Here is a 15,134-nt window from a genome sequence, read left to right as displayed (position 1 = left end):
TGGGGAGGGTGACTGTAAGTGTGTAATTCGTGATCACAAACTCGGCCAGCAGTAGTAAACTGTAAATAAGTGTCTATAAAGGCTTCAAATCAACACTGTGTAGACTGGCCACTGTAGCAATACACATTTAAATTCAAATCCACACACAATTTAAATGTCCTCGGGGAAGCCTTGTCTTGTGACGACATTGTCAAAAGCATTTATCAACTCAGATCGGTCTCTGTAATGTTTGTTAGAAATGGTTTACTTATGACCAGTCGTCTTCCATTCTAAGGCCAAGCTAGAGCCCAACAGGAACAAGCCGACCAACTTAATACTGAACTAATGTGTGTATCATGCGACACAATCTGTGGCTAGGCACTTGGGTCAAAAATAGCAAATTTACCCTTAGTTTTCATAACCCTAAATAACACATTTGCAAAGTAAAAACAGGAAATTCAGTTTTTAAAAGGCACACAACAGCGTTTAGACAACAAACAGAAGAATCAAGTTTATTTTTCATATTTTGCGATAGTGTTAGATTGATACTCCCCTTACAATAACATTTCATAAGGGTACATGAGTTAACCGTTAATTAGCATTAGTCAATGAATTAATAAGCATTAATAAGCAAAAGTAAGGATTTACCCAAACCCTATTAAATAATGTATACATTAATACCGTACTAAACATGCACATCTTTATTAAACATAAACAGCATTTGGAAATGATTACTTGTGGTTTGGTCAACTGTTAATTAACTGTAAACTAATTCATATACATACTGAATTGTGTCTGGTTAATTAAAATTGTTAATCAATACAAAATGAATGTTCCCTATTATTATTAGAAGTGTTACTATTATAGGAGGGATTAAGGGGCACTAGATACATGTAAGACAAGAAAAAGATCTTGATGACTAAATTAGTTTAAGAAAGATTTGTGTTATATACATAAACAAACATTGACCAAAGTATCCATAACCCCCTTGACTCCATTAACTGTACGCTTGTGTATTTCTTTTCATTTTTCAGTAATGCAGTATTGTACTCTTTTACTCGTTCATAGACTGATTTGAACCGATGGGTTTCTTCCAAGCAGGTATATGCTGCCTTGCTCTGTTGTCAGTACAGCCACTTTACGAACACTAAAACAAAACCTTGAATGAACAACATCATAACACCTCTTCAGGGGCCTCCGTCGCCAACTGAATACCCAGAACCCCAGATTCCTAGGTTCTAGGTTCTCCAGGGGTCTCCCTCTCCTCCCGTTGAATACCCAGCACACATAGTCCCCTGGCCCTCAGTTTCAGCTCCCCCAAAAAAGACCCCGCTGCAGAGGAGGCCAGACAGACGGCTACCAGAGCCCTCGGTGAACCCCAGAGATCGCATATTAGGCACATCCCCGTCCGCACCGTAGAGTGAGCTCAACTTTGGAAACCCATTGAGCGTTAGCGAGCATCCGCTGCCACGCTCTTGCGCAGGTGTGTCAGGTACATCCCCCTGCTCTCCGCACACTCCTCCATGGCCCGCTTCCTCCTTGTCCTCCTCAATGCACGGAGCATGAGGCTTGTAGCTGACCGACTCCACGGGCCCCTCAGCGGGAAGGGGCCGTTCCGTCTCTGCTGTCAGCCCCGGCCATGACCCCGGAGCCTGGACAGGCCAGGGTCGGGTTGGGAGGAGGAGGGTGTCCTCCCAGGGGATCTCCTCGATGGGTGAGAGAGGAGGGTCACTATGGGAGTTTGGGCGGGATGGCCTGACAGAGGTTTCGACGTACTTCCCCTGGAAATCAAAACAAACATAATCCTGATACTGATGACTGACTGATTGATAGGAAACACTTTCCGGTCTATACAATTGGATGCATTTGTTAGTATGTATGATGATTACTAAACCTATGGGATACTGATTACTGATTGATGACTGACTGATTGATAGGACACACTTTCCGGTCGATACAATTGGATGCATTTGTTAGTATGTATGATGATTGCTAAAAACCTATGGGAAGTAGGAACAAATATGACGTTGGAAATTGTTAAAATATGCTTTAACACAGAATAGCAAAATGATAATAGTTTGAGCATAGCTCAGTGATTACCTTCAAAAGTGCATTAGCTTTACTGTCTTCAGGTTTCGGTACGTTTTCAACAAGCCAAGACGGTCCCCAGGAAATGCATGACTGTTTGATTCTGTAGCGTTTTAGTGGTTGAGAAAGAGAATTTACAAAGGTTATAGGGTAGACTTTCAAAAGTCTAACAGCTTGAAAAGTCGTGGTATATAGAATAACTATGTGGATGTCTATGGAAAGGTTAGGGTTAGGCAGTACTTCACGCTAAGGCCAACATACTCACTACAAGAGTGACAAAGGGGCAGCAGAATCCCCTTGAAATGTAGAAGCCTTAATGATTCATAATAACCATGTTTGATAACTGGAGAAATTAAGTATCCCCCTTACATGCAACGGATATGACTCTGAAATGCTGTTCAAAACGTTACAGTAATAGGACTTCTTTAGCTCACCTTTTCCTCACAGAGCTCCAGCATATAAAGATGAGTGCAGCCACTGAGAAGAAGGTTATGGTGAGAACCAGAGCAGTCACCAATCCGGCTAGGAGAGAGCAAGATAGATGGAAGCAAACTCAATCAAGTGGACAGGTTCAGAGCACCATGACGAAATACTAACAATGCTCATGTTTTTTTTACTTTTTAATGATTTATATGGTGTACTGGAGTTGCACTCTGAGGTGTGTACATGTGTACTGAATGTGTAGTGGGTGTGTATTGGAGGAAGGTGAACTGGAGTGTTTACTGTATGTGGAGTGGACGTGTGCTGGAGGATGTTGAACAGGAGCTGTACTGCCAGTGTATATTGGAGAATTGTGAACTGAATGCGTGGTCGATGTGTTGAGGATGTGTAACGATTGTGTATTGGAGGATGGTGTTCTGGAGCTGTCCTGGAAGGGTATGGGAAGTTTACTGGATGATGGTCAATTGAATGTGTCAGGATGTGTACTGGAAGTGCTGGAGGTGTACGGAGGGTATGCACCTATAGGATGTGTGACTGAGGGCTTGCAGGTGGCCCCTTCTCCCTTCGGTCCCTCTCCGGCTGAGTTGGAGGCAGAGAGACCCAGTATTACACTGTCTTCAGGACAGTCAAGCCACACGCGCCGAGGGGCTGAGCCAGATACGCTTACTTGAGAGAAATAACAGGGCAATCCCACCAATCAGTATTATACAATGATATATACCGTAGTACACAAATGATTAAATTTGATCCATGCATAATTGAATGATGGGTAGCTTCGTCTATGTGGAAGGTAATCCGGCAAAAAGGTTGTTAGTATTTTATGGTTCTACATTTTCTTTAAATTAAGCTCTTCTTCTTCCAGTTGCTGACCTATTCATGCTAGATATATTCATTAAGGTTAAAAGTCATTAAGGTTAAAAGAAACCAATGTATAGGTTTTATCTATGTATATTTTATTCCACAATCAAGGATGCCAGGCGAAACAACTGAGAAGCATTTAAAACAGGTTTTTAACTGGTTTGTGTCAGGAGGTATTGCTATTCATGAGCTAAGCAGAGAAAACCCAAAGGTGTGTGAAATGAAGTGGTGACCTATACATAAGAACATGACTTCTTCTTTGTGCAGCTTGTGGCTAAGGACTGCAAGCACATTCAGTTGTAGCCACATGGCTTCTCATGCAAAGAGCTTCCTGTTTGTGGTCAAAGAGTTCTAGAATAGTCTATGATACAGAACGAGCACCGGGAACATGTAAATAAGAAAATAACGTTTAAGGTTAAGTTCCTTCTGTTCGCTCATATCTGCCCGTTTGCCTTTTAATTTTTCAACATAAGAAATAAAACATAATAATGATAGCACTTTTCTTGGTCCTTTTCTGTTACTTTAATTCTTCTATGAGCCCTGATGATGCTTTGTGGAAAGTAATACTGAGAAGCTTGATGACTGTTCGGAGTATGCAGTGTTTACCAAAACAGTAATATGCCCCATGCTGTACGGTAAGCCCCTAAGTGCATGTAAATGAGCTTTCTGCACAGCAAAACACCAATGTGGGTAAAGCCCATACACAGACATACAGCAGACAAAATGTGTCCTCTGTTTAAAAGGACGCTATATATATGTATAAAGTATAACACCCCTTACTGTAAAGTTTACCATTTTTGTGTTCCAAACTTGTACACTCTGTACACACTTGCACACACACACTTGCAAGCACACACACACACACACACACACACACACACACACACACACACACACACACACACACACACACTCACTCACTCACTCACTCACTCACACTCACACTCACACTCACACTCGCACTAACCACAAAGCCACCAGTCAGTCTAGAAGCTTACTGTTGTGTTCACCGAGGCTGGAGGAAAGCGTGCGGACATATATGGTGTAACTTGTGATGAAACCTCTCTGACATGCTACGGGAAGCTCCTCCCACTGGATCAGGACACGGCCAGCCTTGTGGTCCACCACTGACACCTTGGGCCCTGACAGAGGCCCTGGAGCAACACATGGGGAGGTTGAAAATCTGGCACCACTAAAAACGAATCGAGGATCATTGTGTATAATGAGGAGAGGTTTGCTATGGTAGACACACAATAACTGAATATGGTCCAATAGAGGTGTTTGCAAAAAAGTGATGAGGAAGACTATCATGTTTTGAAGCTTACTCTTTTCTTCGGAGTACACCAAAAGTGAAGATGGCTTACTGATGCCCTTAGTGGTCACAGCATACACAGAGACGTTATACCGCTCACCGGCAAACAGACCTGTAACAGTACAAAAGGAGAGGACCAGCGGCAGTGGTGTGTTCATTTCATACATTTTTACAGATATTTATAATGTTCTTCATTTCAGTTAAAACGTATTTTGTATTTTATTTTATTTTAATTATATTGTATTTTATTATTTTGTTTAGCAAAGCTAGTACCAGGTATGTCACACAAATATTTCGCTGCATGCCCTGTATGTGACAAATAAATACCTTTGAATCTTTGATTTCTAATTTTCTTGTTTTGGGGGCGGCTTTATGGTGTTATGGCAGTTTATATGCATGTGTGCTGCACCAAATGTCCACTAGAGTGCACTGTTTAATCAGGCATAACATTCTATAATAACAATATACCCAACTATGGAATACCAAATTCAACTTGTTTTTGTGAAGCACTACACAGCCATTATTTATGACTTAATGCTCTGTAAAAGTGATTCTACTTCATTAGTTTAATCAAATCTGCACTATGAAATGTAGTGCAAATATGTGGCATTGTTAATATAAACAATTTATAACCATTTTGAATCAAAGGGATGAGTTCACCTCCGATTAAGGTAGTGTTTTGATCTCTGGACAGAATGTTCCAGCGCAGCTCCGCAGGTCGAATGGTCCATTCAGTCACATAGCTGACCAGTTCCCCAGTGCCCCCTGAGCCACCAGGGCCAGGGGGAGGCCAGGACCAGGAGAGTACCACGCTCCCATGTCCATCACGGAGCGTCCTCTTTAAAGCAGGCCCAGGAACACCTGCAGTGAAGCAAACATTAAATAAGAAGTCTTCCAGAAATAAATCCTACATTATAATGAAGCATTCATCATCCCTTTTAAATAGCCCTCCCCGCATACTAAGTATGCATTTCCTGAGCACATGATCTAATCCTGCATATTATATCATCATATTATCATTATCACATACACAGCTTCTGTCGATCTACATTTTGCAAAGTGTAATGTTACGTAATGTATGTAGTGTTAGATCACATAACAATGTATTTAAAAGTAATTCATATGATGTTATGTTTTACAAGGAAATTTTATATAATTGTATGAAAGGTAATCCAATTTCAGAAGGCCGTTTCAGAAGGTAATGTCTGAGGTATGTTACGTTCACATGGTAATGTGTGATGATGACATGTTATCAAATGCTGTGTATGTAATGTAATGTGATCTGACAGATACTACGTCTAATTTTTGAAGATTGATCTAGCGTCAAAAGGATCGATACGAGTTTCAATTTCTCTCTGTTTGGCCCATTTCATGAGATTTAAAGAGTCGAACTGTCTGTACAAACTATTTTTTTTTTTGGTTTGTTCTCCATAAATACTTGGGTGCTCTTTGTTTCTTCCAAAAACTGAATTTTAATGTTAGCGCATTCAATTTACCATAATAAAAAGTATATTTTTGTTATTTGCGTTTAAAGAAAATTGCTTGCTACATACATTGCTTCTGTATGGAATCAAACCCGGGTCTCACATGTGGCAGGTAGAAATGCTATTCTACCACTCACCTTACTGTGATTGATACCCTTTGGCATATCATCAGTTCAGATTTAGTGTTTTGATGATGCATTCCCCTCAATGACACACTGCTCTCCCTTGCATGAAAATACACATGCCGCTCTAAATGATAAAAGGTATCGGTATTGTTATCCGCGATTCTGTTACCATATAACTTGTTATTGGATCCAAACCAAATTTTGCAGTATCGCCCACCCCTAAATCTGATGATCTGTCATGTTATCCAAGGTACCGCAATGTTATTGGATGTCATATTATCAAAGGGAATGTGATGGCATGTTATCAACTTGAATGTCATGGCATGTTGTCCATGGGAATGTGATGCCATGTTATGTTTTACCTGTCACGTCATGTTATGAAAGGCGGTTGCTCGTTGTGGCACGGTACCTGAGGGTATGAGCTGGACAGCGGCAGGCGGGGAGCGGCCGTAGGAGGTGACCGCGCTGACCCACAGCGTATGAACGTCCGGAGACACCTGGACTACACACAGGCTCAGATCAGGAAGGCAGATGTCCGTCTTGCTCGCCGCGCGCACCTCGTAGCGCCTCAGTGTACCGCTGTAGTCCTCTTGAGGAGAAGGCTGGAGGGGAAACAGAACACACTTTACTGACTCATCCCTATCGTTCAGCAGCACATGCCAAGGAGTTTGCCACTTATGGTTAGTATGTGGTACATGTGAACGGTAAGTTGGGTGATTGCTATCCTGGTTACTGAAAGGATCCTGCTTTGTCGTCTTTCTTCATTTAATGTTTGAACAATGACGCATCAATACCTTCCACAAAACAGTCACATTCTGAAGGCCACTGTCGTCATGGTGACCGAGAATCCTCCATACCTGGAGCTTCAGGGAAGGACCTGAGGCACGCCAACAAAGCACAGACACGTTCACCTCAGACAACCGGCTCAACCTCTTTCGACACACTGTGCTGTGTTCCTGAATCACATAAGCCTGCACTATTCTAGCATTCAACTGCCACTATCTATTCCAAGATAAAAAGGTATCGGAAGTATCGGACAGAAATCTTACAGCAGGGAGCATAGGGGAGGGACCATACAACCAAACTAAATGGAATTACCGTTTCATGAAAAAAAAAAATAGATCTATGACATGAGTGATTCCAGACAGAAATGATATAGCTCTGGCCATTGTTGCTACAGCTCACAGAAATGATATAGCTCTGGCTATTGTTGCTACAGCTCACAGAAATGATCTAGCTCTGGCTATTGCTACAGCTCAAGCCACTAGAGTGGCAAATAGGAAACGTGTATGGCGCAGGATTAACTACCTCTATCAATATTATCATGATCAGTGTTGGGGGTAACGCGTTACAGTAACGATATTACTTTTTTGGGTAACGAAGTAAAGTAACGCATTACGTTTAAAATATCGGTAACTACACTACTTTACTAGACTATAGTAACGCGCTTTCCTGCGTTACCCAAGCCGTGTTTGCCTGCCTGTAAAGTTCTGGGGTGTCATTTATAAAACTGTGTGTGGGATCGTTACTAAAAGTGTACGTACGCCCAAAAGCCAAGTTTTGCGTGCGCCAAAAAATATAAAGACTTATAAAACCCTGCGTACGCACACCTCTAAGCAATCTTTTGCTTTATAAAACACAGAGTGCCTACAAGTGTGCGCAGCTGAATCAGCTTCACGTTCGGCCCTGTACACGCCCCTTTTTAACCATATATGGTCAATGCAAACAACCTCATGAATGCGATCTGCATATAAAACAGACTCAGATGCAAGTATTATGTCTTGTCGGAAACAATGGCAGAAGGACTGAGAAAAGCAAAAAAGCTAAATTTCGCGGAGGTTGAAAATTATCGAGACATGTGTGGGTGAGGTGGAGGCCCCAAAAGTAGTTTTGTTCGGTGGTCACGGGATTGGGATCACTAGCAACAAAAAGCAGAGTGAGAGAGGGAGATCAAAAGAGAGACAGCGGTTGAGAGATTGTTTACCTTTGTGAGTCAAGGAAAGATCTGGGTGTCGTCTGAATAGGACTGAATAATTAATACATGTCTCTGCTGCTCTATGATCAAATGAATTGGCCAGCCGTTACACAACGCCTGTATGGGCAATGACTGTTAACCATTGGTCCCTATTTGGTTTGTGTCAATAGCCAATAGCCAGACCAATAATGTGTTTATTAATGCATATTTGATGAATGCTATGTTTTATTAATGAGCCTCTTTGGTGTATGGACCAAACAATTTGTGGCTGTGAAAGCATCACATCCTTCTCGCTTAAGTTGTACCTGACTAGATTTTTTTTAATAAAGAAACTATTTTTCTACGTTGTCTGAATCTTTTATCTTGATGATGAATGAAAGGGGTTCGGGTGGTACAGGAAAACTAACATGCTGTAATCGCTGTAATGCATGGACATTATTTCCTTATGGAAATATAGGTCAGCATAATTATAGAAACTGGTATTTTTAGGACGTAGAGTCATAAAGGGAAAATAATCTTTTGAAGTAGGAATGCATTAGCGCTGGTATTGGATATCGGTGGGGTAGGGAATTGCTGTGTTAGCAAATTCACATAAAAACTGATACCGTCATCATCCCACCAGCAACATACTATGCATAAAAGCTGGTCTGAAATAGATAATTTTAATTTTTTCCTCCACTGTGTAAATCCTTTGTGATTGAGGAGGCACAACCATCATGGTGAGGAACACAATAAACTTTAAATAGCATAAAATGGGAAGATATTAGCGTACTTCTACTACAAATTAGGTCTCTCTGTGGAATCCACACAAAATTTCCACCCTATCTACATGACCTTTAGCGCCTTCATTTTTTATTCTTCTAAATGTTAGTTTAGAGAGTTAATGACCGCTTTGCTTGAAAAAAAACCCACAAATACTTCAAACAAAATGCAAGGAGCGATATTGTTACCAGCTGATAATTAAGTAACTAACAGTGATAAATGCTAATATTCTCCCTAGCTTAGAGCGTTCCCAGGGACCTCGTGTATCTCAATGTGTTGGTCCAATGTGCTGTGTTCACACCATGCCTCAGTAGAAGTGTAATCACACGTTCCCATCTGTTTCAGTTTGAAATGAAGAAACGCGCACGCACACACACACACACACACACACACACACACACATACACACTTGTTCAAAATAAATACATTTTCATTGTCATACACACACACACACACACACACACACACACACACACACACACACACACACACACACACACACACACACACACACACACACACACACACACACACACACACAGAAACGGATGATTCTCTTTTCCAACCGACTGCCTTTCTCCCACTTAGCCTTCACTCCCCACCCCAGCCCAGCCTCCCACCCCTCCAGCGCGCCATAAATTGTATCCATTGAATTAAGCGGCCATGTGTGAAACACCCTTCCTTCATACTCGTCGCATTAACATAATTGATTGCGCGCGGTGCGTGCCAACCAAGGGAGAGCCAGAGGCGAAGAGGAGGACCGAGGCAGCTCCGTTTTGTGGCAACATGTTGCTGCAGCAGTAAACTCTGTCAGTGGCACGAAGCGCACAGTCCCAGGATTAAAAAAGAAGTGGTCTGACATAAAGGTACATATTTGTATGCACCAATAAATCGTTATGGTCCCTGAAGACCCTCTCCCTCAGCAGTGCCAGCAGTGCCATGGTGCAGCATTACGCACGGGGCTTACAACTGTATTTATAGGGTAACGGTAATAAGACTGACCGAGAACACCTTGGATAATCAGTTTGTAATCACCCACGTAAAATGTTTTTGAACATAACCCCTTTTTAATGCCTGATTTGTCATGAAAAGCATCAAGAGGAACGTTATTGTGGTGCGTGCATGCGTGCTGCCTGTGTGTCTGCAGCGCCTGCTTATGGCCGGCACGTTGCCATAGCGATTGATTTGAGTGACGTAGCTGCTTGTGCGAATGATCTGAATGAGCGTTGGAGCGCCGAAGTAGGTGACACGGAAAGACAGGCTTGTTGCAGGGTTCATTGTAGAAGACTATGCTTCCCCTGTCAACTATTGAATCGCCCAGATTTAGAAAAATACTAGATAAAATACGCTGACTCGCAAGCCAACATCCGACGGGAAAACATTTTCCTGTCCAAGTGTTTTACTACCGACATGAAATCGAAGCTCAAAATAATTTTCCTGGGCCATGTGTCCACCACCGCGGACATTTGGTCCGCCACCAACAAAAGTTACTTATGAATAGGGTTGAGCACCGAAACTCGATTCCAGTAGGGAACCGGTTCCGACTGTTTTAATTGTATGGGATAAAGTGACCTTTTTATATTTTTCATTGACCACTTAATTTTTGTTCTCATGTTTCCCAAAGCCTGTGTTTTGAAACTTGTTTGTTGCTACTGATTGACCTCACCATAGCCTATCCTGTTGTTTGTGGATTTTACAGGGAGGCATTTCTTTGTGCAGACAGGGATAGTGTTCTTTCATATGGTTTGATATGCTATTTTTGTATAGATTTATTCAATAAACACTAAGTGATGATAGGGCTATGATGTTTGTCCATGTATCTACAGTAATTTAAGAAACGGGAAAGTAAAGTAATAAGTAGTCACTTTTCAAATGCAGTAACTAGTAAAGTAATCTCATTACAATTTACAGAAGTAACTAGTAATAAGAAACTTATTACTTTTTTTGAGTAACTACCCCAACACTGATCATGATTTATATCATTAGCATTACTACAGAGTTATGAGTATAGTATTTATAATCGATATTACTATATTCTATAATATAATACTACCAATCAAGTAGTTGTAGATAGCTTGCCTTTGCCAGGGCTCGACCTCCTGACAGGTTCGCTCCATTTGCTGCAGCGAGGCCTGGATCTGGATGCGCTGGTGGGCACCGAGGTCAGACCACCTGCATGTGCGGAGTAGCAAGCTCTGGCTTGGAACTCGTACTCACAAAGGGCATTCAATCCCTCCACTCTTAGTTGGCCTGTACCGCTCCGTTCTTCTTCTGCAAGTAGCTGCAAGACACACACACACACACACACACACACACACACACACACACACACACACACACACACACACACACACACACACACACACACACACACACACACACACACACACACACACACACACACACACACAACCATCAAGCCTTTAAATTCTAAAGAGATCAACGGTCACATGCCATGGATGGGAAGTAATTGGAAGGCGGTGTGCTGTTTACCCAAATGGAGCCATTTCCTGTCCGGAGTCTGGCGAGGTAGTGGATTAGCTCGGAGGACTCTGTGCTGTTACAGCGCAGCGAGGCGGAAGAGTCGTTGCCAAACTTTATTTGCACAATGAGTGGTGTCACTGGTAGAACTGAAACAATAGAACAGCACACCCAGATAAAATGTTTTTCCTACTACAAAAAACAGCTAAAGAGCACTACCGAAGGAGTGATCCTCCCTACAACTCATAGAACTGAAAAACAAACCCTAGTCCCAACCTATATGATCTCCCTAACCGTAACCCCAACCCTGGCATCAAAAAGAACCAAAGCACGATCATTACAACCTTGCTCTCTGGTAAAACAATCCAACCTCCAAAAATACAAACCCTAAAACCAAATAAGAAAGCCTGACCCTAAAACGAAACTCTAGAACCAAAAATCATGCACTGAAACTGTAACAAATAGGAAGCAAACCCCTGAAAACAAACACTAGAAACCAAACCAAACCCCAAAACTGATTTCAAATAGGAAATCCTAAATCTAAAAGCAAATCAAAGAAGATTGAAGCCAATCCGGAAACCTCACCTAAATAGCTAACCCTAACCCCAAAACCAAACATTAAAACCAGAAACCAAACCCTAAAACCTTTCCTAAACAGGAAACCCTAAAACCAAAAAGCAAACCAGTTATTAATATTATTTTTTAATTATGTTGCCTCTAAGAGCTTACTAGGTCTAAACAGATCAGGTTAGTCAAAATGTAGTCTCGGATCCAGCAGTCCTCCTTTGTTGTAGCAGAACATCTTGGGGGAGACAAAAGCCTGGGCCCGACACCAGAAACTGCAAGTTGAGGAGCTACACCTTGTTTCCTTTTTGGTTGCAGAGATATTCTACAGAATAAAATTAATTTGTGTGATGAAACTTTCTGATTTAAATAATTGTCTTTCTAAAGTGGTCAGTCTACACAGTGTTTAATTGAGACCTTTAAAGACAAAAAAATATCGCAGATCCCTGCCTCCAGCCACATGATTGGTGGAAATATATATGAAGCGAAAGGAAGGGAACCACCCTTATCAGCCAGTTTTAAGCTCACCTCATAGACTTTAGATATGAATCTAAAGATCTGAGTCTGATTTTGTGAAACTGGTTTTGTGAAACTAGTCATAATGCAATTAAAAAGATCTTTGTTTGCATTCTGATATAAAGATATCAATATAAGTCATAATAGAGATCAGATACTTAAAGACAATACCTTTATTGTAAAGATATTTTTTATATTAATGTGTGCATGTGTGTTATGTGCTTGAACGCACACACACACACACACACACACACACACACACACACACACACACACACACACACACACACACACACACACACACACACACACACACACACACACACACACACACACACACACGTTGCTTACCAACATCCTTGACACAGAAGTTGAAGGGTTCTGACTTCGATGTCCCCTTGGTGTTGTAAGAGGTGATGGTCAACTGGTAATTTTCATTCTCATCCAGCAATGTTTTTGGCACCTGGCAATTCGCTCTCTGTTCATGAACACTGTGTATTTGAGTTCCATTTTCACTGTATATAAGGCATAAAAAGAGGTGATGGTCAACATGATATACAGATTGAGAGTAGAGAGTGAGACAGTTTATTGCAAGTAATAATGTATGAATAAATCAGAACATGCCAAAAAAGCCCAGCCATTCTGTATAGACTACAGAGTCTACAGAATTAAATGTAACTCAGTACCTGCTGAGAGAAATATTGTAGCTAGTGGATAGGTATGTCTTCTGTCCTTGGTCCCACCGGCAATCCAACACTCCGGAGTCCCGTGATGTCTCACAGTAAACATCGGTAGGCTTATCAGGAGGCACTGAAGTACAAAAACAGGTTATCCCATGTCTATTGTGCAATATTTGAACGTATTATATTTAAGCTGTTTTTTATACTTTGTACATACATCCACCATGGAGACGAAGTCCAGTCACTGCGTATGACCTGCCTTCCATACGCATCAAGCATTTCACAACAGGTTCAGGGGTGCGGAGGTTCGTCAGTCGAAATCTGGCTGTTGTGCAGTTGATGCGTTGCTCAGGCTCCACCGTCACTTTATCTAGCCACAGAATTAAGTGGATGCTAACAGGGAATTAAGAGTATGTTTTAACATGGAAATAGATACTGTATGTAGAATCCCGGTACCTTTTGGGCTAATATGGATTTAAATCGTATAAGCATGAGCAACACACGCGCGCGCGCGCGCGCACGCACGCGCGCGTAGAGACAGGCTTTACCTCGATGAACACTTCTCTGTGAGGTGGCAGTACACGGTCAGGTCTGAACCCAGAATAAATTCCTGAGCTGGCACTACGGTCAGAAAGCCTCGTTCCAAAATTTTTGTCCCGAAGGTAGCAGACAGCAGGTGCGAGCCTGTCACATAATCACACCATAAAATGAACACTTCTGTTTTTACTGTATTATAGCCTACATGGTGGGCTATTACATGGTCGAATATTTAGTTTGTGCCGATACAAAAAAAGAAACGGAAACTTTAATTAATAAACTAGATCCAACTTACCCATGAGGTAGAAAATGAGGAGAACCTGTATTCGGAATATACAAGTCGATGTGAGAATATTCATCATAGTTCATCTTCTCCGTTGAATTCAGTTGGGTTATTGTCTTAGAATGTAGCTGATATGGTGATGAAAAGCACTCCTGAAAGAAAATCGACAAAAGTAGGCTCTGCTACACTGAATGTCTGTGAATTGTAGGACGGAACATATTTCAAAAACAAAAACTGTGTAGGCTTTTTTTGTGCGTCAATATAACTGCAATTTCTTCAGCAAATGAGTCACTCTTTTGATCTTATCTCCTGCCCGAGGAAAGCAAGCTGGAGGAAGCCTTTGTCATACGACCAATGAACAACCCGTGATGAAACATCTAACGCAGAGACTTGGTAAAAATCTAGTCCATGAGAAGTTTCTTAAATGACATGACCTAGTTTGGTGGTATTTTAGCAGATGCATGATCTTTCTGCTTTAGTTTGAGGATTGCAGTCGCCCTACTTTGCTAACCCCTTTTATTCTTGGTTTGAGTCGTGGGTGGCGATGAAAAAACAGTTGCTTATCAAATGATCCATCCTTTATATGTCGTGCAGGAACAAAATAGCAAAGTGCTGCAAGTCTGTGTGCTGCAAGGGAGTCCTACATCCAACCTACAATAAAAGTTATGGATTCAACAATTAAGCCTAACCAAGTAGCTATACAACGGAGATTCCTTTTGATTTACACTGTTATATAATCCTGTTTAAAACATCGATTGCCATTGTTTTTCGGTGGGCGTAGTTTCAGTTATAATATAGCCATACACACGTTTACAAACTTAGAAAAAGACCACAAGGTGGTTTCCTACCGTGAGAACTGGAGCGCATGAAGAACAAGGCAAAAGCAAGTTTGAATGTTTTTGTGTGCATACAAACAAAGCGCCATCATTAAAGTGTAAAGCCTGTAATGTAAAATACCTATACTTTTTATGTATCTAACGCAAAAGTGATCACAGTTGTAGGCTAGCGTATGGCTACACAAGGATGTTATCATGAAAACACGTAGGCGG

The 15,134-nt window shown here is 41.5% G+C and overlaps 1 protein-coding gene across 2 annotated transcripts; it reads right to left on the bottom strand.

The window, feature by feature from the left end:
* Positions 1–475: 475 nt before the first annotated feature.
* il23r (interleukin 23 receptor) lies at positions 476–15,113 on the bottom strand. Of its 2 annotated transcripts, XM_030373012.1 has the most exons (17): positions 14,934–15,113; positions 14,098–14,237; positions 13,814–13,949; positions 13,483–13,658; positions 13,272–13,395; positions 12,937–13,100; positions 11,518–11,654; positions 11,104–11,305; positions 7,082–7,164; positions 6,697–6,889; positions 5,339–5,539; positions 4,692–4,790; positions 4,365–4,520; positions 3,028–3,174; positions 2,502–2,589; positions 2,080–2,170; positions 476–1,760 (listed from the first exon to the last, which is right to left on the bottom strand). In XM_030373012.1, the coding sequence occupies exons 2-17, from the start codon at positions 14,162–14,164 to the stop codon at positions 1,218–1,220; spliced, it is 2,607 nt and encodes an 868-aa protein (XP_030228872.1). In that variant the 5' UTR covers positions 14,165–14,237; positions 14,934–15,113; the 3' UTR covers positions 476–1,217. The 2 variants fall into 2 exon arrangements, with proteins under 2 accessions (XP_030228872.1, XP_030228871.1); XM_030373011.1 differs by having other exon boundaries at positions 14,098–14,997.
* Between the last annotated feature and the right edge of the window lie 21 nt (positions 15,114–15,134).

This window comes from Gadus morhua, chromosome 12 (genome assembly GCF_902167405.1).
Source record: "Gadus morhua chromosome 12, gadMor3.0, whole genome shotgun sequence".
Lineage (NCBI taxonomy): Eukaryota > Metazoa > Chordata > Actinopteri > Gadiformes > Gadidae > Gadus > Gadus morhua.
This window is presented reverse-complemented; position numbering and strand designations above follow the sequence as displayed.

What these genes read in the sequence shown, in the direction of transcription:
- il23r (XM_030373012.1), bottom strand. Translation starts at nt 14,164, where the DNA reads ATGATGAATATTCTCACATCGACTTGTATATTCCGAATACAGGTTCTC. An exon ending in AAACACTACCTTAATCGGAG is followed by an intron (nt 4,791 to 5,338) that starts GTGAACTCATCC and finishes GTACTGTTACAG; the next exon opens with GTCTGTTTGCCGGTGAGCGG. An exon ending in GGTGTACTCCGAAGAAAAGA is followed by an intron (nt 4,521 to 4,691) that starts GTAAGCTTCAAA and finishes GTGTTGCTCCAG; the next exon opens with GGCCTCTGTCAGGGCCCAAG.